The sequence below is a fragment of the Ranitomeya imitator genome, chromosome 2 (genome assembly GCF_032444005.1).
Source record: "Ranitomeya imitator isolate aRanImi1 chromosome 2, aRanImi1.pri, whole genome shotgun sequence".
Taxonomy (NCBI): domain Eukaryota; kingdom Metazoa; phylum Chordata; class Amphibia; order Anura; family Dendrobatidae; genus Ranitomeya; species Ranitomeya imitator.
In genome coordinates this window covers 403,089,567-403,111,131 of record NC_091283.1, presented here as the reverse complement: position 1 = coordinate 403,111,131, position 21,565 = coordinate 403,089,567, and the positions used below count along the sequence as shown (strand labels likewise).

The 21,565-nt window shown below is 44.1% G+C and overlaps 1 protein-coding gene across 7 annotated transcripts in view; it reads right to left on the bottom strand.

Annotated features, from left to right (window-relative positions):
- The window catches only part of PIK3R6 (phosphoinositide-3-kinase regulatory subunit 6), a 129,969-nt gene that overhangs the window by 31,627 nt on the left and 76,777 nt on the right, over window positions 1-21,565 (bottom strand). For all 7 annotated transcript variants that reach the window (XM_069750644.1, XM_069750647.1, XM_069750642.1 and 4 more), the window contains exons 2-10: window positions 13,637-13,759; window positions 12,815-12,901; window positions 11,411-11,502; window positions 6,389-6,457; window positions 6,132-6,264; window positions 5,969-6,038; window positions 2,188-2,371; window positions 1,764-1,908; window positions 1,336-1,419 (exon numbers count right to left, since the gene is read on the bottom strand). In XM_069750644.1, coding sequence (XP_069606745.1) covers window positions 1,336-1,419; window positions 1,764-1,908; window positions 2,188-2,371; window positions 5,969-6,038; window positions 6,132-6,264; window positions 6,389-6,457; window positions 11,411-11,502; window positions 12,815-12,901; window positions 13,637-13,649 — 877 coding nt within the window. In that variant the 5' untranslated portion in view covers window positions 13,650-13,759. The remainder of the gene's footprint in view (window positions 1-1,335; window positions 1,420-1,763; window positions 1,909-2,187; window positions 2,372-5,968; window positions 6,039-6,131; window positions 6,265-6,388; window positions 6,458-11,410; window positions 11,503-12,814; window positions 12,902-13,636; window positions 13,760-21,565) is intronic.

The window sequence follows — 21,565 nt, the reverse complement described above, 5'->3', positions numbered from 1 at the left end:
ATGCTCAATTGGGTTGAGATCAGGTGACTGACTTGGCCATTCAAGAAAATTCCACTTCTTTGCTTTGATAAACTCCTGGGTTGCTTTGGCTTTATGTTTTGGGTCATTGTCCATCTGTAGTATGAAACGACGACCAATCAGTTTGGCTGCATTTGGCTGGATCTGAGCTCTGAATACCTCAGAATTCATTCGGCTGCTTCTGTCCTGTGTCACATCATCAATAAACACTAGTGACCCAGTGCCACTGGCAGCCATCACACTGCCTCCGCCGTGCTTTACAGATGATGTGGTATGCTTTGGATCATGAGCTGTACCACGCCTTCGCCATACTTTTTTCTTTCCATCATTCTGGTAGAGGTTGATCTTGGTTTCATCTGTCAAAAGAAAGTTCTTCCAGAACTGTGCTGGCTTTTTTAGATGTTTTTTAGCAAAGTCCAGTCTAGCCTTTTTATTCTTGATGCTTATGAGTGGCTTGCACCGTGCATTGAACCCTCTGTATTTACTTTCATGCAGTCTTCTCTTTATGGTAGATTTGGATATTGATACGCCTACCTCCTGGAGAGTGTTGTTCACTTGGTTGGCTGTTGTGAAGGGGTTTCTCTTCACCATGGAGATTATTCTGCGATCATCCACCACTGATGTCTTCTGTGGGCGCCCACTTTTGCATTGATGAGTTCACCAGTGCTTTCTTTCTTTCTCAGGATGTACCAAACTGTAGATTTTGCCACTCCTAATATTGCAGCAATTTCTCGATTGGGTTTTTTCTGTTTTCGCAGCTTAAGGATGGCTTGTTTCACCTGCATGGAGAGCTCCTTTGACCACATGTTTACGAAAACCTTCCAAATGCAAGTACCACACCTCAAATCAACTCCAGGCCTTTTATCTGCTTAATTGAGAATGACATAACGAAGGGATTGCCCACACCTGTCCATGAAATAGCCATGGAGTCAATTGTCCAATTACTTTTGGTCCCTTTAAAAACAGGGTGGCACATGTTAAGGAGCTGAAACTCCTAAGCCCTTCATCCAATTTTAATGTGGATACCCTCAAATGAAAGCTGAAAGTTGGAACTTCAACTGCATCTGAATTGTTTTGTTTAAAATTCGTTGTTGTAATGTCTATAACCAAAATTAGAAAAATGTTGTCTCTGTCCAAATATATATGGACTTAACTGTATGTAGTTGGCAATGAGCTAGTTCCCTACCTCTGTAAAAGGAGTTACTCTTGGGACATGTCTCTGATATGGACGGATTGCACCTATCTTCTAATTTACAGAAGTTAGAGGCCAGAGTATAGTGCACATCGTAAACTAGACAGTAAGAAAACCTCCATTACATAGTTGATCGTCGTCAGTCCAGAGATGAACACTGAATTTTGGGCTGGGCAGCGGGATCCTCTGAAGCTTTGACGTAGCTGATTCTACAAAAGAATAAAAAAAAAAAGTGGACTTGGAAATGCAGCCTAGAACAATAAGTCAGGTCACGGCTCGCATTTGTTAACTTGCTTTAGAAAACTGATTGGTAAATTATAGGTTTTACCAATTAATACAAGCTATATGAAAGAGTCGGGAAATACTTTAGGGTACAATAAGATTCTAAAAACATTATTGGTGTCAAAAAGTAGTGAAAAAATACCTGATATGAGATAGGACAGCTTGAACTACCTTTAGAGCGTTATAATACCCCAGACATTTGTCTAAATGGCATTATGGGTAAGCCAATTCGACAAGGATGCAGTCGAATACTGAAGAATATCCAGCCTACCTTCTTGAGATGAAATTATTTTCTTATAAAGTTCCTGCAACCGTTCATTGTGTCTCTGCCTGGTGCCGACACTCTCCTGCTCACCACGCTCCACCACCGATAGAACTTCTTGAAACCAAAGTTCCACCTCATCAGCGGATTTATCCTGGTGAAAAAAATAACAAAGTGAATGGATTCTACTATTATGAAAGTCCAACAAATCATCTTAATTTAAAGAGTTATTCTCAACTATCAGATAGGTGATATCTTGTAGATCAGTGGACGTCAGACACCTGTGACCTACAACCAATCAGGAGAACAGGTTTCTTCACCAGTTCACTCAACTATCTCTTGCATCTAAAATTTCAGAGCCATACTCTTAGGAACTACCTTCGATGTTGGGAATAACCCTTTAATCCCTAACATGAATGCCCCAAATGCTTACCTTCAGCACCTGTTGTAGCAATGCTATGTCACAGTCTTTCCCATGTGCGGCCTGAATACAATTGATAATGACATAAGTCATACACGATATGGGTGAGTGAGACATCTGACTGGCTTGAGTCTCACGTAGAAGTGTGTTACAAACAGCCTCCGAAACCAATGCTGGATCCAAAAACAGTAGCACCCTGCAAGCAACATATTTATTTACTATGATAATCCTCATCTTTTATACTATTATTTATTTTTAGAGCACCATTGATTCCATACAATTTAATTACAATGAATAAACTAAGAATGACAGGCTGGTACAGAGGTTAGAGAGCCCTGCCTATGTTGACTAAGGCCGGGTTCACATTTGTTTATGTATGCGCAGCGTACGATCCGCATCGATCCGCATGCGTCATGTGTACATATCTTTAACATGGTGTACGCAGGGACATGCTTTTTCACGTGTTCGCATGCGAATAAGTACGCAAGCGTCGTTTCGCGGTGTGCAGAGGTGTCTGGCAAACGCAACACGTTGCATTTTTTGAGTCGTCAAATATTGCGCAATCATGCACATGCAGATAATTGCATCCAAAAAATCGCATTACTGTTTATGGGAACGCATTGATACGCAAGGACGGTAGATTCCCCCACAAAGTAGTCGTCGCCGGCTCTACAGATCCATGACCTCTCCTCGTGCTCTTCAGGGATCCGCTCCACACACAGGGCCTCCCAACACAGAGGCCACTCAGGATCACGGCCTCACCAGGTGCTCTTCAGGGATCTGGTCCACACTCTGGACCTCCAACACTCATGCCTTTCCTCTCACAGGACCTTCCTGCCCAGAACCATTCAGGTCCATATACAGAAACCATGTGACCCACACCCTGGTCACATTATCAAGCTGTAACCACTCCCATAGATGGGTGGCGTGTGTGTGTGTGGCTAGTTCGACCCACCCAGCGCTCAAACTAGCCCTATCAGCCTCCCTTATAAAACAACACAATTACTTGTGGGACTACAGGTCCCAGAACAACCTTACTTCAGGCTTACAGTGCAGAGTATCTTCCTCTGCGACCCATATACCGGCCATTCACAATACTGCTGGACTTTGTCTCATCACCATAGTTGTGCCTGCGACTGCCATGCATTCCTATGGCCTCAATACGCCTCTATGCGTATTCTGGGGAGACCATGCAGCGCCCCTTACCTGTAACAGGGGTCACTGCATCACAATAGGCATGCGTACTTTAGACTGCGCATGTCCAGAAAATGATGTCACCGCCTCCGCCATGGGCATAAAAAACGTAAACGCATGCCAAAATGCATTTAAACGCATGCACATGCAACGTTTTTGTTTGTGTCATGCGCAAGATGATGCGCAGGCGTAAGCATGCTTTTGCATGCGCTTTGGCATGCGTTTGCGGATGCAGATGATATGCTGCGGACACATACACAAATGTGAACTTAGCCTTACTGTCTACAGGATAATGGGAAAAGAGACAGTAGGATGGGTGGTTTCAGCAGCTCCCGTGTGGTGAGGTGACAGCTTCGTTGGTGGTGAGATGACAGCGGGGTTTATTGCAGGTTGTTTCAATGAGACGTTTTTTCAGGTTCCATCTGAAAGTTCAAAATTTCGTGGATAACCGGACATGTTAGCTCACAGAATTCCAGAGGACTCGGGAGTCTTCGAGGCGATTGGGTGAGGAATGTATGATGGTGGAGGAGAGAAGGCGGTCTTAGAAGGACCAGAGATTATGTGTGGGAAGATATCAAGAGATTTGTTTGGAGATATATGGAGGAGACAAATTATGGATAGGTTTTTAGTTTAAACAGGATACGTTGGGGAATTGGGAGCCAATGAAGGGATTTGCAAAGAAGCAGAGGAGTAGCAAGAAGAGAGGTAGGTTAAATGGGATACAACTTTAACTGTACACCCAAACATAAAAAAAAATTACTAACAATTTGCAAAAAATGGGAGTGAAATAACCTATTAGCTTTCTGTGATGATATAAACCATCAGTAAGGATGATGACTTCCATTATAGAAAATAATTAATCTGTGATTGCACTTTTCCTTATTTATACTGCTCAAAAAAATAAAGGGAACACTAAAATCCCACATAATAGATATCACTGAATGAAATATTCCAGTTGTACATCTTTATTCATTACATAGTGGAATGTGTTGAGAACAATAAAACCTAAACATGATCAACGTAAATCACAACTAATATCCCACGGAGGTCTGGAGTTGTAATGATGCTCAAAATCAAAGTGCAAAATGAAGCCACAGGCTGATCCAACTTCAGTGGAAATGCCTCAAGACAAGGAAATGATGCTCAGTAGTGTGTGTGGACTCCACGTGCCTGTATGATCTTCCTACGATGCCTGGGCATGCTCCTGATGAGGTTGCGAATGGGCTCCTGAGGGATCTCCTTCCAGACCTGGACTAAAGCATCCGCCAACTTCTGGACAGTCTGTGGTGCGACGTGACGTTGGTGGATGGTGCGAGACATGATGTCCCAGATGTGTTCAATCGGATTCAGGTCTAGGGAATGGGTGGGCCAGTCCATAGCTTCAATGACTTCATCTTGCAGGAACTGCTGACACACTCCAACCACATGAGGTCTGGCATTGTCCTGCATTAGGAGGAACCCAGGGCCAACCGCACCAGCATATGGTCTCACAAGGGGTCTGAGGATCTCATCCTGGTACGTAATGGCAGTCAGGCTACCTCTCGTGAGCATATGGAGGGCTGTGCAGCCATCCAAAGAAATGCCACAACACACCATTACTGACCCACTGCCAAACCGGTCATGCTGTAGGATGTTACAGGCAGCAGATCGCTCTCCATGGCATCTCCAGACTCTATCACACCTGTCACATGTGCTCAGTGTGAACCTGCGTTCATCTGTGAAGAGCACAGGACGCCAGTGGCGAATTTGCCAATCCTGGTGTTCTGTGGCAAATGCCAAGCGGCCTGCATGGTGTTAGGCTGTGAGCACAACCCCCATCTGTGGACATCGGCACTCAGACTATCCTCATTGAGTCGGTTTCTAACTGTTTGTGCAGACACATGCTCATTTGTGGCCTGCTGGAGGTCATTTTGCAGGCCTCTGGCAGTGCTCTTCCTGTTCCTCCTTGCACAAAGGCTGAGGTAGCGGTCCTGCTGCTGGGTTGTTGCCCTCCTACAGCCCTCTCCACTTCTCCTGGTAGCGCCTCCAGTCTCTGGATACTACGCTGACAGACACAGCAAACCTTCTTGCCACAGCTCGCACTGATGTGCCATCCTGGATGAGCTGCACTACTTGAGCCACTTGTCTGGGTTGTAGAGTCCATCTCATGCTACCACGAGTGTGAAAGCACAACCAACATTCAGAAGTGACCCAAACATCAGCCAGAAACCATTGGTACTGAGATGTCCTTTATTGAGTGTGTCTTGATAATTGCCAATAATTTCCATCTGTTGTCTGTTCCATTTGCACAACAGCATGTGAAATTGATTATCAAACAGTGTTGATTCCTAAGTGGACAGTTTGATTTCAGAGAAGTTTGATTTACTTGGAGTTATATGCTGTTGTTTAAGTGTTCCCTTTATTTTTTGAGCAGTGTACTTTGTGAAAGCCCAGATGGATCTCCGAGCAGGCGATTTGCATGAGATCATGGAAAATTTTCCTAGCCTCATAGGAAGATTGCTGTCAATTTTCGAGTATCTCAAGAGTGAGCTGTGATAAATGAGATGACTATAGGCAAAGGGTCACCGCACTTACATATTAGGAGTTTTTGGTAACTTACTTGTCTTGATGATGATTGGCATCCCTTTTGAGGTTTTGTTCCAAAACAACCATCTTTTGATATGAAAAACCTAAAATATCACAAAACCTAGTATTTACTATGCATAACAGTAATATAGACATGCAAGATTTAAACTAGTATGTTGAGGATAGCACATATGTACCTGGAACTTTCTTCTCAGTCTTTAGCCTCTCTGCGTAGTCCAGACCAATCGTACAATACGGTTTGGGAAGAGTAAGTATCTTTTTGCAGAAGACATAAACTCTTTCATACAATTCATCAGAGATATATGCAGCCTGAAATGTAAATGACAATTCATGTAAAGATTGTGTTTGTTTTTTTTAGATTTTACATGGTGAATGTAGCAAAAACATTTGTTAGTGGTTAGTTTCATGTATTTCCTGCCACAGTGAACGGTACCTTTGTGATGGCGTACATCAGAGTGTGCAGTAAAGGGATGATATAATGCAGGTTGTCTTCTAGTTCTGCCTAAAGTGAAAGTACAAATATTGTGATTGGTATTTCTTCAAAACATACAAAAATAACATTATTTGAGCTGTCTAGCTTTTGTGTTTTTATGTCTTCACATTTGGCATACATCCATGCTTTTGACATAATAATGTGCTTTATAAATCATAACATCAAGTGTTTTATACACCCTTGAATACTTAGGATGCTTAGTGAAATTAGTTAAAGCCACTTTATTTCATGTGAGTCCTAGAATTTCACCATTTTCTATTGTGACAAAACTTGACTTAGAGTCAGCATGTGTCAAGTAAAAAAACCTCAGTGTTTGATCTTCAAGACAGACACATACTAGATATTTTTTTTCTAAACAGAGGCAGTAGACATTGATCATAATTTGTTATCGCATTAGAAGCGTATTGATATGTCAGCTGCTTTATTTCTGCCAGCTTCCTTAATGCACTTTGTCTATAGTGTGGTGTTTTTTTCCCTATAACTTCTTTATGCAGGTGGATATGGGGTGGTTTGGTCTCGTTGGCATTTGTTTATCCATTGTTGCATCACTTTTGACAATATGTCTAGCATAATCTATTTATGTTTTCTTCTTGCTTTACTTTTTCATGTTTCCAATTGTCCCATTTTGGCATGTCATTGTTAGAAGTTAGTTATCCTCTGTGAAAAATCGGTACATCCAGTCAAGGGGCCCATCTCATCCCTAAAGTTATAGTATCCACAAGTCCTTTATCTAGATGAGTGCTTTTGCTTAACTGATACAAATCCATCAGAGATCCTGGTTCTGATGGCTCTCTCTGCTCCCCTCCCTCGTCCCTTCTCTCTGTGTTAGATATAACAGCAGGAAGGAGTTTATGCATAACTGCAGAGAGGAGATATAGTATCTCAGGGAGGGCAGAGAAAACCAGCCACAGAGCTGTGCTGATACAGGAAAGCAGTTGAAGACAGCAGCCCTCTGGATAAAGAACTTGCATCCTTCTAATATTACTGGGAGGAACACACAGACGTGTCATCCAACATCTATTACTGTAGAGTGTAGAGAGGAAGACCACAACGCTTACATCTTGCCTATTTTACTGCGAGAGACACACAGACCTCACATCCAGCATCTATTACTGGAGGGAGACACAGAGACCTCACATCCAGCCTTTATTACTGGGGGAGATATACAGATGTCACATTCAGCCTATATTACATAGAGAGACATATAGATCTCACATCCAACCTGTATTAGTTTGTGTGTGGGGGGTAGAGATATACAGAGCTCCTATCCAACCTATATTACTTGGAGAAGAACACATGTTTGGCATTCAGGTAGGTGCACATTGGTAGGATCCAGAGGAAAATAGAGTGACAGAGTAAAAGTGTGGGGAACTCGGATATAATGCAAAGCAAGAATGTGTTGCTGTCTCCATATTACTGGGACAGACATGCAGACCTCACATCCAGCTTACATTCCTGGGAGAGACACATATACAGAACAGATCAAAAGTTTGGATCCATCTTCTCATTTAAAGATTTTTCTGTATTTTCATGACTATGAAAATTGTAAATTCACACTGAAGGCATCAAAACTATGAATTAACACATGTGGAATTATAAACTTAACAAAAAAGTGTGAAGTGATGAGCTTCAAGAGGTAGTCACCGGGAATGGTTTTCACTTCACAGGTGTGCCCTGTCAGGTTTAATAAGTGGGATTTCTTGCCTTATAAATGGGGTTGGGACCATCAGTTGTGTTGTGCAGAAGTCTGGTGGATACACAGCTGATAGTCCTACTGAATAGACTTTTAGAATTTGTATTATGGCAAGAAAAAAGCAGCTAAGTAAAGAAAAACGAGTGGCCATCATTACTTTAAGAAATGAAGGTCAGTCAGACCGAAAAATTGGGAAAACTTTGAAAGTGTCCCCAAGTGCAGTGACAAAAACCATCAAGCGCTACAAAGAAACTGGCTCACACGAGGACCACCCCAGGAAAGGAAGACCAAGAGTCACCTCTGCTTCTGAGGATAAGTTTATCCGAGTCACCAGCCTCAGAAATCGCAGGTTAACAGCAGCTCAGATTAGAGACCAGGTCAATGCCACAGAGAGTTCTAGCAGCAGACACATCTCTTCAACAACTGTTAAGAGGAGACTTTGTGCAGCAGGCCTTCATGGTAAAATAGCTGCTAAGAAACCACTGCTAAGGACAGGCAACAAGTAGAAGAGACTTGTTTGGGCTAAAGAACACAAGGAATGGATATTAGACCAGTGGAAATCTGTGCTTTGGTCTGATGAGTCCAAATTTGAGATCTTTGGTTCCAACCACCGTGTCTTTGTGCGACGCAGAAAAGGTGAACGGATGGACTCTACATGCCTGGTTCCCACCATGAAGCATGGAGGAGGTGGTGTGATGGTGTGGGGGTGCTTTGCTGGTGAAACTGTTGGGGATTTATTCAAAATTGAAGGCATACTGAACCAGCATGGCTACCACAGCATCTTGCAGCGGCATGCTATTCCATCCGGTTTGCGTTTAGTGTGACCATCATTTATTTTTCAACAGGACCATGACCCCAAACACACTTCCAGGCTGTGAAAAGGCTACTTGACCAAGAGTAAGAGTGATGGGGTGCTACGCCAGATGACCTGGCCTCCCAGTCACCAGACCTGAACCCAATTGAGATGGTTTGGGGTGAGCTGGACCGCAGAGTGAAGGCAAAAGGGCCAACAAGTGCTAAGCATCTCTGGGAACTCCTTCAAGATTGTTGGAAGACCATTCTCGGTGACTACCTCTTGAAGCTCATCAAGAGAATGCCAAGAGTGTGCGAAGCAGTTATCAAAGCAAAAGGTGGCTACTTTGAAGAACCTAGAATATAAGACATAATTTCAGTTGTTTCACACTTTTTTGTTAAGGATATAATTCCTCATGTGTTAATTCATAGTATTGATGCCTTCAGTGTGAATGTACAATTTTCACAGTCATGAAAATACAGAAAAATCTTTAAATGAGAAGGTGTGTCCAAACATTTGGTCTGTACCTCATATGCATCCTATATTACTGGGAGAGAAACACAAAGCTCACATCCATCCCTTCTAGTATATAGAAACTAATGCATGGTGTCTGCATATTATCTATAGTGACACTTCTAAATAATTTGCTTACTTAGCATTGGTTGTTTATATATGTCTGGGAGATACATGCAGACCTCATATCCAGCCTGTATTACTGGGAGAGACACACAGACCTCACATCCAGCCTAAATTACTGGAAGAAAAACAACAGCTCACACCCAACCTATATTAGTGGGAGTAAAACACATAGCTCACATCCAGCCTACCTTACTGTGAGGAACATGCAGCCCTTACGTCCAACCTATATTACTGGTAGAGACATGTAGACCTCACATCCAACCTATATTACTAGGAGAGATACACATACCTCATATCCAGCCTATATTACTGGCAAAATACACAGACTTCACATCTAGCCTGTATTACTGGGAGGAAACACAGACTTCACATCCAGCCTATATTACTGGGAGAGACATGCAGACCTGACATCCAGCCTATATTACTGGGAGAGACACACAGACCTCACATCCAGCCTATATTCCTGGAGGAGACAAAAAATCTTAAACTTAGTTCTTGCTGCAAGCTGCATATCTGAAAATCAATGAAGAAAATTACAAACATACACAAATCTTTTTATTCATTTCAAGGTACAGGTAGCTGTTAAAATGGAACTTATCAGCTGATTCATGCTGCCCAAACCATGAGCATGGTCTGCATGATTGGTTGATCCAGCATGTATCAGCTAACAGATTCCCTTTAAAGGGGTTGTCCCCCTTCACAAAATCTTGGTTGCTGGTTGCAGTTTGTTATAAAAAAGCATGCTTTTGTCAACCTCCCGAGATCTGGCTTTGAGTCTCTGGTCCTGGTTTTAGGTATTGTCTGTGGCGTTGATGTCACACCGACAGTGCGTCGGCTAATCAGCGACCCGCGGACTGTGAGTAAATCGTGTTTGTTTTTTAAATAATATTCTAAATATTTTTAGCTGCCATGCTTTTATTGGTTGTTCATACAGGTCTTATCGGTAGCTACTAAAATACGGTTACTGGACAAGAAAGTTGCTTTGTTTAGCAAAGCCGGACTTAAATGGTGTCCGGAAGTTACTGTATCTTTCTTCCTGTTCTCAAGCAGATATCTGACCAAAAGTCATATAGTCTGTCCTGTAAACTAAGCTATCTGGGAGCTTTTGCTTCCACAAACTCCGAGCTTTCAGGAAATGCTATTTAGTTAGCAAAACCCCAAAAGACACCACGACAGTCTACATCTTACTTGTGTGGAAATACTACATCTATTGTCATGACATGTACGGTAATTGTTAGTGGTCATACCATCATCCCCCTGAGTGACTCCGCTCTGTCGGTACCTATAGGATGATAATCTATTGGGTAACTACAGAGAACTTGCTGTTAATGAATAACTGGAGATTAGCTTCTTGCCACATGATCACAGGGGGCTGGATTAGATATGGTACTGATAATGGGTTCATTCTGACTTCCTGGTTCTTGACACTATTTGTCTAGAAGTAGCTATTCACATAATTTTATTGCTAGTTGGAACAGGTGACCATCTAATATGTTTCTGAATGGGAATTAATTGACTCTGTTAAATGTTGAGTGCAAACAGGTTTGGGCTGTTTCAGTATTCCCAAAATACTGTGCAATAGCTTGTTCCCCTTTCCCTTTAGAGCCCAAGTGTCTTCTATACTTATTCTCTTCCTCTGGAGACGTGAGAAGTAACATATAGGCTTTTGGGAAAGACATCTTTGTAATACATATTATAAGCACAAACCAGATCTGAATTTCAGTTCCTAGATCATTACTGAAACTAGACATGGTGTGGTTGGCCTTCGTGGTTTACTATGTGTTTCATATTGAATGGTTCTCTGGAATCTAATGGTGTTATTATTGAATGTTCATACCTTCTCCAACTCTTTAATGATAACTCCCACCATAATGTTTCCACTGTTCGGATTCCGATCCAAGCTCTTGTGCAGAGTCCATCTCAGCATTCCTGTCACAGAACATTATAAGAATGTGCTTCACATTTCTGTAAAGTTTTATGTTCCATCTATCTCTTGACATCTTTTACCAACCATTCATTATGAGCGTACACAATGTGGAATTCGACTTGGGATCCTCTCTGCTGCTCCAAAACTGAGCTTTGTTCTCACAGAGACTTGAAGGCCGTGTCTCATGATCTATTTTCATGAGCACAATGCTCCCTTGCCCCTTCCTGCTGGCTGGCAGTGCGCTCCTGAGTAATTGACAGTTCAGGTCAGCAGCATAGCCATGCTGCTGACCTGTTAGTATGCGCAGTGGTACTGAATCTGGCTTGGATCAGGGGCATATACCATGATTCAGCAATCCTGGCCATCTTGAGAGCACTCATTAGAAGCTCTATAGAAAAGAGCTTATGAGCACTGCGCTCCCTGCCTAGGAGGTGGCCACCGTGGGTGGATTGCGAAGGTGGTTGGCATCCAAGGCAACAAGCAGTAAAAAATAAAGTAAAAAATCAGGTATAGGAGGAGAACGGAGGCAGGAAGAAATGGAAAATGAATTGCAAACTTGCTTATTTTCTCACTATGTACAGTTCTCCACCTAGCTTTAAACGTGAGAATAAAACTTTAGGGCACAGTACAAATTAAATGAAAGTCATCCAAACGCACCAATTTTAGTGGATGAGTTGACCATCTCATATGTACAGGGGACTTCAGTATCTGACCGCAGATTTCTCCTTTCTCCACAATGAAAACACATATCTGGTCATACAAGTAGAATGCTCATTTGTATGTGTTGGGAGAGCAAGCTATCTGCTGAACGAACGTTTTTATGACAGCTATCTTGTGTATAGACCAATTTACAAAACTAGACAATTTTGACTTTTACTGACCCATTCCAGACACTGTAACTAATCAACATGGTTTAAAACACTGGAAAGCTACTAGAGAAGAACCGTTAAAGATCAAGTCAAAACAGTAAAGTATTTACACCCAAAATGTTAACTACAAGCACATTTGCCTACTTTCATGCTGCATTTTGCAGTTCTTCTCTTGGAGCGTTCCCAGCACAAATGTCAAACATAGACTCCCATGCTACTAAACAAGGCCAAAAGAGTGTCCATCAAGCCACTGTTGAGCGTGGAGTAAACCTTTTGTATTTTATTTGGAATTTCATCGCAGACTATGCTACTCCATACATAGAAATCCCGTAAAAAATCATATCTTTTTTTTCACCATTTCACTATCTACCTGTTTATTTTTAGTTGGCTTTTTGATCATTATTTTACTTTCCTCCCAATTTTTCTCCTTCAAACCCCAGTTTACCTGGGTCAGACCGCTGTGCTGGATGTTGAATGTCAAGACCTCGCAGAATCGCTTGAACCTTTTGATAAACCATGTCTGCTTCAGTCGCTGAGGAAGGCAAAAAATAATGTTCATTGTACAGGGAGCGGACAGCAACTACTTCCATCCGGACTACTTTAATTGATGGGCAGATAAAGCGTCCACTTACAAACAGCAAGGTAAGACACTTTTACAATTTATCTGTACCTTCCTGGTGATGCATTGATTCTCCAAGCTCGTTCATCACAACACTTCTAAATCTGGCCTTGCACATCCACTCTGCTGGGCCACTTGCACCCACATTCTATCATGTATAGTATATTATAAAAATAATTCAACACAAAAAATAAAAAACAAGCTCAAGCCATTTTAGATTGATTTTACATTATTAAGGAAAAACTGTGCATCTCCCATAATCTCGGAAAGGGTGTACAAAGAATGCAATGCGAATGAACGAACGTCTTAGAGAAAACCACCAACGTTATATTTAGTAAGAACAACAGAAATCAACGAGACTTGATTATCTTTAAATCTTGATGAATTGTTCACTTAGTGGCTTCCTCTTTTCAACTAAGTGGTAGGATCGTTTCTGAGTATTTATACCTGTCTGGGCTGCTATTGGCATAATCCAATTACCAAGGTGGCATAGGGTTCATGACCCAACATGATATGACTTCTGGAAGAGCTTTCACTACTGCTCAGATGCTGCTCAGATGTGTGGCATCTACCATAGCAATGTACACGTGTTAAGGTTGTATTTTACCCTGGTCCCTTACAATCATTTTACAATATAGACTGTCTTACCTGAGAGGTCCATAGAGAAGGCATTTATTGGCCAGTGGTTGTGAATGAACGGTCAGTGTTCCAGAATGTTCTCTGCGTCTCTTGTCACGAGGGTGAAACTTTTTGTATGTTTTCAGTAGGAGCCTGTATACATAAAGCATAAACGGTTATTAACGCTTGATAATGCACATCACGATTTACATTCATCCCAAAATTCCACACTGCAAGTTCAGGACCACAATTTAGGACAGCGATGACCTACGAACATCATTTTCCCTGTGATGGGACTTCCCATACTAATGTTCCCTAGGGCCTTGCTTAATAAAAGATAAAAGAAAGATTAACGTGGTTGTGTACCTCTGGGGTCTATTTTATTATTATAATTATTATTATTTTTTATTTTTTTAAACTTACTTAAATACATGTATTTGGGACAATAGAAAATATTGTTCTCATTCAAGTTTCATTAAAAATGCTGCACTATTGTTCTTTGTTTCATTGCACATTCAACTTTGATGTGGTCTGTGGTCATAAAACGACTGAAATGAGCTAAAAAAAGACAGATAATAGCATTATAAATGCTCCCATTAGACCATGAGAATGAGGTCTCTGATAGGTTTTCAGTTAACTTTTTCTGTAACCAGCAACAAAGAGGCTATCAAAGACTAATAGTGCAAAATTTTGAGTGAAACACAATTACAAAATTATATTTACCATACAATACAGACATTTAATTACAAAAAAAGTCCCCAAAGGTGGACACACCCTTTAATAGATGAACTTTCTAAGTGTCCTACATAGACTTTCATTCTATGTATATATACGTATAAAAGCTATTAATTCAGAAATATTTTTTATGACCCTGATTGGAAGTTACTACAGTATATTGTCTTTCTGTATACCGTAATTATACACAACTAGATGGTGGCCCGATTCTAACGCATCGGTATTCTAGAATATGTATGTAGTTTATTTATGAAGATTTAAGAATAATGCAATGAATACACAGGATTTTCCGGGTAAAATATATACATTATCATTAAATTTTATTGCTTATAGAACCATAGAACTTAATACAACTGAACAAAATTATTAAACAGATCATCAAAATATATAAACCATTAAATGAATATCTAACTGTATTTAAATAAATCATCAGACGAAAGAAGTACATCGGCACTATAATATATTTGTGCGTGGCACTGTGACTGCCAGAATTTGTTCAGTAAACGTGAGTGAACTACGTGGCACTGTGACTGGCAGAACTTGTTCAGTAAACGTGAGTGAACTACGTGGCACTGTGACTGACAGAACTTATTCAGTAAACGTGACTGAACTACGTGGCACTGTTACTGACAGAACTTGTTCAGTAAACGTGAGGGAACTATGTTGTATTGTGACTGACAGAACTTGTTCAGTAAACGTGACTGAACTATGTGGCACTGTGACTGACAGAACTTGTTCAGTAAACGTGACTGAACTACGTGACACTGTGACTGACAGAACTTGTTCAGTAAACGTGACTGAACTATGTGGCACTGTGACTGACAGAACTTGTTCAGTAAACGTGACTGAACTACGTGGCACTGTGACTGACAGAACTGCTCCTGCGGGATTTCCGTTACAGACAGACAGAATTAAACGATTATATGGTAGATATGAAGGACAGTATGTGCCCCCACCACATTACATTACAGGAGCTTTTCTCACCTACCGCTCTACATCCATAGATATTAATATGGAGTTGGTCCCTAGCAGATATAACAGCTTCCACTTTTGTGGGAAGACTTTCTACTAGATTTTGGTAGTGTCTGTGGGAATTTTTGCCCCTTCATCCAAAAGAGCATTTGTGAGGTCAGACTCTGATGTTGAAGGAGAGGCCAAGCTCACAATCTCTTTTCTAGTATATCCTAAACTTGTTGGATGGGGTTGTGCGGTCTTTCTTATTTTTCCACCAAACTCATCCAACAATGTCTGTATGGAGCTTGTGCACTGGGCACAGTCATGGGCAACAAATCAGGATGATTTTTCTGCTCTCTGCTCCTCAGCACTCAGCCCCCCACTATCTAACGTTACGAGATCTCCACTTCGGGGCCGAGTTGCTGCGATTCCTTCCACTTCTCAATAATTACTCACAGGTGATGGGAAAGATTTTAGGAGGGAAGAAATGTCATGAATGGACTGGTTACCCCGGTGTCTCCTATTACAGTACACGCTGGTATCAATGCGCTTTGCATCACCAGCCGTTCTGTCACATATTAGTAAAGGCATTTGGTATGGCGGGGGAGGCAGGATGTTATACACTGGGGCCGAGGGGGCAGATGTTGTACACGGATTGGCGAGGGACCTGTTGTTATACACCATGGGCGACGGGGCCAGATGTTATATATGGGGGGAGGCAAGGGGCCAGATGTCACACATCTGAGGGGCCAGATGTTATACATTGAGGGCAGTGGGGCTTGATATTATTCACCGGATGCAATGGGGTTGGATGTTAAACACCGGGGAAAATGTGACCTGAAGTTATACACTGGGGGCAATGGGGCTGGATATTGTGCGCCAGGAGAAATGGGGCCAGATGTTATACACTGGGGGCAATAGGACTGGATGCTATACACTGGGGGGTAAGGGGCCAGATGTTATTCACTGAGGCAATGGGATCAGATGGTATACACCGGGTGCGAGAGGCTGAATATTATATGCTGGGGGCAATGGGACCGAATGTTATACATTGGGTGCTAGGGGCTGGATGTTATACAGCAGGGGAGAGGAACCTGATTTTATACACCGGGGGCAATGGGACTGGATACTGGTGGTTGGATGTTATACACTGAAGGGCTGGATGTTATTTACCGACAGGCTGGATGTTATTTACCGACGGGCTGGATGTCATAAACCGAGGGGCTGGATGTCTTACACCGAGAGGCTGGATGTCATTTACCGAGGGGCTGGATGCCATCCACCGAGGGGCTGGATGTTATACATCGACGGGCTAGATGTCATTTACCGAGAGGCTGGATGTCATACACCAAGGGGCTGGATGTTATACACCGAGGGGCTGGATGTCATTTACCGAGAGGCTGGATGTCATTTACCGAAGGGCTGGATGCCATTTACCAAGAGGCTGGATGTCCTTTACCGAGTGGCAGGATGTTATACACCGAGGGGCTGGATGTCATTTACCGAGGGGCTGGATGTCATTTACCGAAGGGCTGGATGTCATTTACCGAGGGGCAGGATGTCATACACAGAGGGGCTGGATGTTACACACCGAGGGGCTGGATGTAATTTACTGAGGGGCTGGATGTCATACACCGAGGGGCTGGATGTCATACACCGAGGGGCTGGATGTTACACACCGAGGGGCTGGATGTCATTAACCGAGAGGCTGGATGTCATTTACCGAGGGGCTGGATGTCATATACCGAGGGGCTGGATGATACATACCGAGGGGCTGGATGTCATTTACCGAGGGGCTGGATGTCATTTACCGAGAGGCTGGATGTCACTTACTGAGGGGTTGGATGTCATACACCGAGGGGCTGGATGTCATACACTGAGGGGCTGGATGTCATTTACCGCGAGGCTGTATGTCATTTACCGAGGGGCTGGATGTCATTTACCGAGAGGCTGGATGTCATTTACCGAGAGGCAGGATGTCATACACTGAGGGGCTGGATGTTCCACACCGAGGGGCTGGATGTCATTTACCGAGAGGCTGGATGTCATTTACTGAGGGGCTGGATGTCATACACCGAGGGGCTGGATGTCATTTACCGAGAGGCTGGATGTCATTTACCGAGGGGCAAGATGTAATTTACCGAGGGGCAGTATGTCATACACCGAGGAGCTGGATGTTCCACACCGAGGGGCTGGATGTCATTTACCGAGGGGCAGGATGTAATTTACCGAGGGGCTGGATGTCATACACCGAGGGGCTGGATGTTATACACCATGGGGCTTTCTGTCATTTGCCGAGAGGCTGGATGTCATTTACTGAGGGGCTGGATGTTACTCACCGAGGGGCTGGATGTTGTTTACCAAGAGGCTGGATGTAATTTACTGAGGGATTGGATGTCATACACCGAGGGGCTGGATGTTATACACTGAGAGGCTGGATGTTACTCACCGAGGGGCTGGATGTTGTTTACCAAGAAGCTGGATGTAATTTACTGAGGGATTGGATGTCATACACCGAGGGGCTGGATGTTATACACCGAGGGGCTGATGTCATTTACCAAGAGGCTGGATGTCATTTACCTAGAGGCAGGATGTCATACACCTAGGGGCTGGATGTCATACACCGAGGGGCTGGATGTTATACACCATGGGGCTTTCTGTCATTTGCCGAGAGGCTAGATGTCATTTACTGAGGGGCTGGATGTCATACACCGAGAGGCTGGATGTTACTCACCGAGGGGCTGGATGTTGTTTACCAAGAGGCTGGATGTAATTTACTGAGGGATTGGATGTCATACACCGAGGGGCTGGATGTTATACACCGAGGGGCTGATGTCATTTACCGAGAGGCTGGATGTCATTTACCGAGAGGCAGGATGTCGTACACCTAGGGGCTGGATGTTACGCACCGGGGGGCTGGATGTCATTTACTGAGAGGCTGGATGTCATTTACCGAGGGGCTGGATGTAATTTACTGAGAGGCTGGATGTCATTTACCGAGGGGCAGGATTTCATACACTGAGGGGCTGGATGTTCCACACCGAGGGGCTGGATGTCATTTATCGAGAGGCTGGATGTCATTTACTGAGGGGCTGGATGTCATACACCGATGGGCTGGATGTTACACACCGAGGGGCTGGATGTCATTTACCGAGGGGCTGGATGTCATTTACTGAGGGGTTGGATGTCATACACCGAGGGGCTGGATGTCATACACTGAGGGGCTGGATGTCATTTACCGAGAAGCTGTATGTCATTTACCGAGAGGCTGGATGTCATTTACCGAGGGGCAGGATGTTCCACACCGAGGGGCTGGATGTCATTTACCGAGAGGCTGGATGTCATTTACTGAGGGGCTGGATGTCATACACCGAGAGGCTGGATGTTACTCACCGAGGGGCTGGATGTTGTTTACCAAGAGGCTGGATGTAATTTACTGAGGGATTGGATGTCATACACCGAGGGGCTGGATGTTATACACCGAGGGGCTGATGTCATTTACCGAGAGGCTGGATGTTACGCACCGGGGGCTGGATGTTACGCACCGGGGGGCTGGATGTCATTTACCAAGAGGCTGGATGTCATTTACCGAGGGGCAGGATGTCACACACCGAGGGGCTGGTTGTCATTTACCGAGAGGCTGGATGTCATTTACCGAGGGGCTGGATGTCATACACTGAGTGGCTGGATGTTATACACCAAGGGGCTGGATGTCATTTACCGAAAGGCTGGATGTCATTTACTGAGGGGCTGGATGTCATACACCGAGGGGCTGGATGTCATTTACGAAGAGGCTGGATGTCATTTACCGAGGGGCTGGATATAATTTACCGAGAGGCAGGATGTCATACACCGAGGGGCTGGATGTTACACACCGAGGGGCTGGATGTCATTTACTGAGGGTTTGGATGTCATACACCGAGGGGCTGGATGTCATACACCGAGGGGCTGGATGTCATTTACCGAGGGGCTGGATGTCATTTACCGAGAGGCTGGATGTCATTTACCGAGGGGCAGGATGTCATACACCGAGGGGCTGGATGTTACACACCGAGGGGCTGTTTTCATTTACCGAGGGGCTGGACGTCATACACCGAGGGGCTGGATGTTACACACTGAGGGGCTGGATGTCATACACTGAGGGGCTGGATGTCATTTAACAAGAGGATGGATGTCATTAACCGAGGGGCAGGATGTCATACACCGAGGGGCTCGATGTTACACAATGAGGGGCTGGTTGTCATTTACCGAGAGGCTGGATTTCATTTACTGAGGGGCTGGATGTCATACACCGAGGGCCTGGATGTTCTACACCGTGGAGCTGGATGTCATTTACGAAGAGGCTGGATGTCATTTACCGAGGGGCTGGATATAATTTACCGAGGGGCTGGATGTCTTTTACCTAGGGGCAGGATGTCATACACAGAGAGGCTGGATGTTACACACCGAGGGGCTGAATGTCATTTACTGAGGGGCTGGATGTCATACACCGAGGGGCTGGATGTTACACACCGAGGGGCTGGATGTCATACACCGAGGGGCTGGATGTTACACACCGAGTGGCTGGATGTCATTTACTGAGGGGCTGGATGTCATACACCGAGGGGCTGGATGTTATTTACCAAGATGCTGGATGTCATTTACCGAGGGGCAGAATGTCATACACGGAGGGGCTGGAAGTTACACACCGAAGGGCTGATTGTCATTTACCGAGGGGCTGGATGTCATTTACTGAGGGGCTGGATGTAATACACCGGGGGGCTGGATGTAATTTACCAAGAGGCTGGATGTAATTTACCGAGGGGCAGGATGTCATACACCAAGGGGCTGGAAGTTACACACCGAAGGGCTGATTGTCATTTACCGAGGGGCTGGATGTCATTTACTGAGGGGCTGGATGTAATACACCGCAGGGCTGATTGTCATTTACCGAGAGGCTGGATGTCATTTACTGAGGGGCTGGATGTCATACACCGAAGGGCTGGATGTTATACACCGAGGGGCTGGATGTAATTTACCGAGAGGCTGGATGTCATTTACCGAGGGGCTGGATGTAATTTACCGAGAGGCTGGATGTCATTTACCGAGGGGCAGGATGTCATACACCGAGGGGCTGGATGTTACACACCAAAGGGCTGGATGTCATTTACCAAGAGGCTGGATGTCATTAACCGAGGGGCAGGATGTCATACACTGAAGGGTTGGATGTTACACACCGACGGGCTGGATGTAATTTACCGAGGGGCTGGATGTTATACACTGAGGGGCTGAATGTTATACACCGAGGGGCTGGATGTCATACACCGAGGGGCTAGATGTCATACACTGGGGGACTGAATGTTATACACCGGGGGGCTGGATGTCATTTACCAAGAGGCTGGATGTCATACACCGGGGGGCTGGATGTCATATACCGGGGGGCTGGATGTTATACACAGGGGGGCTGAATGTTATACACCGGGGGGCTGGATGTCATACACCGAGGGGTTGGATGTTATTTACTGAGGGGCTGGATGTCATACACCAAGGGGCTGGATGTTATACTCAGGGAGCAGTGGGGCCTAATGTTATACACCTGAATGAAAACCTGAATTGAGTTATTAAGACACATATCCCAAAATGTTGCCTATATTTCAGTTCTATCTCACTGATGGTATTAAATAAAACTAGTGTCTGTTCAGAGTATTGAATGTAGCCTCCAAAACGAAGTGGCATTCATTAATTTTATTATTATTATTATTATTATTTATTATTATAGCGCCATTTATTCCATGGCGCTTTACATGTGAGGAGGGGTATACATAATAAAACAAGTACAATAATCTTGAAAAATACAAGTCACAACTGGTACAGGAGGAGAGAGGACCCTGCCCGCGAGGGCTCACAATCTACAAGGGATGGGTGAGGATACAGTAGGTGAGGGTAGAGCTGGCCGTGCAGCGGTTTGGTCAATCGGTGGTTACTGCAGGTTGTAGGCTTGTCGGAAGAGGTGGGTCTTCAGGTTCTTTTTGAAGGTTTCGATGGTAGGCGAGAGTCTGATATGTTGTGGTAGAGCATTCCAGAGTAGGGGGGATGCACGAGAGAAATCTTGTATGCGATTGTGGGAAGAGGAGATAATAGGGGAGTAGAGAAGGAGATCTTGTGAGGATCGGAGGTTGCGTGCAGGAAAGTACCGGGAGACGAGGTCACAGATGTATGGAGGAGACAGGTTGTGGATGGCTTTCTATGTCATGGTTAGGCTTTTGTACTGGAGTCTCTGGGTGATGGGGA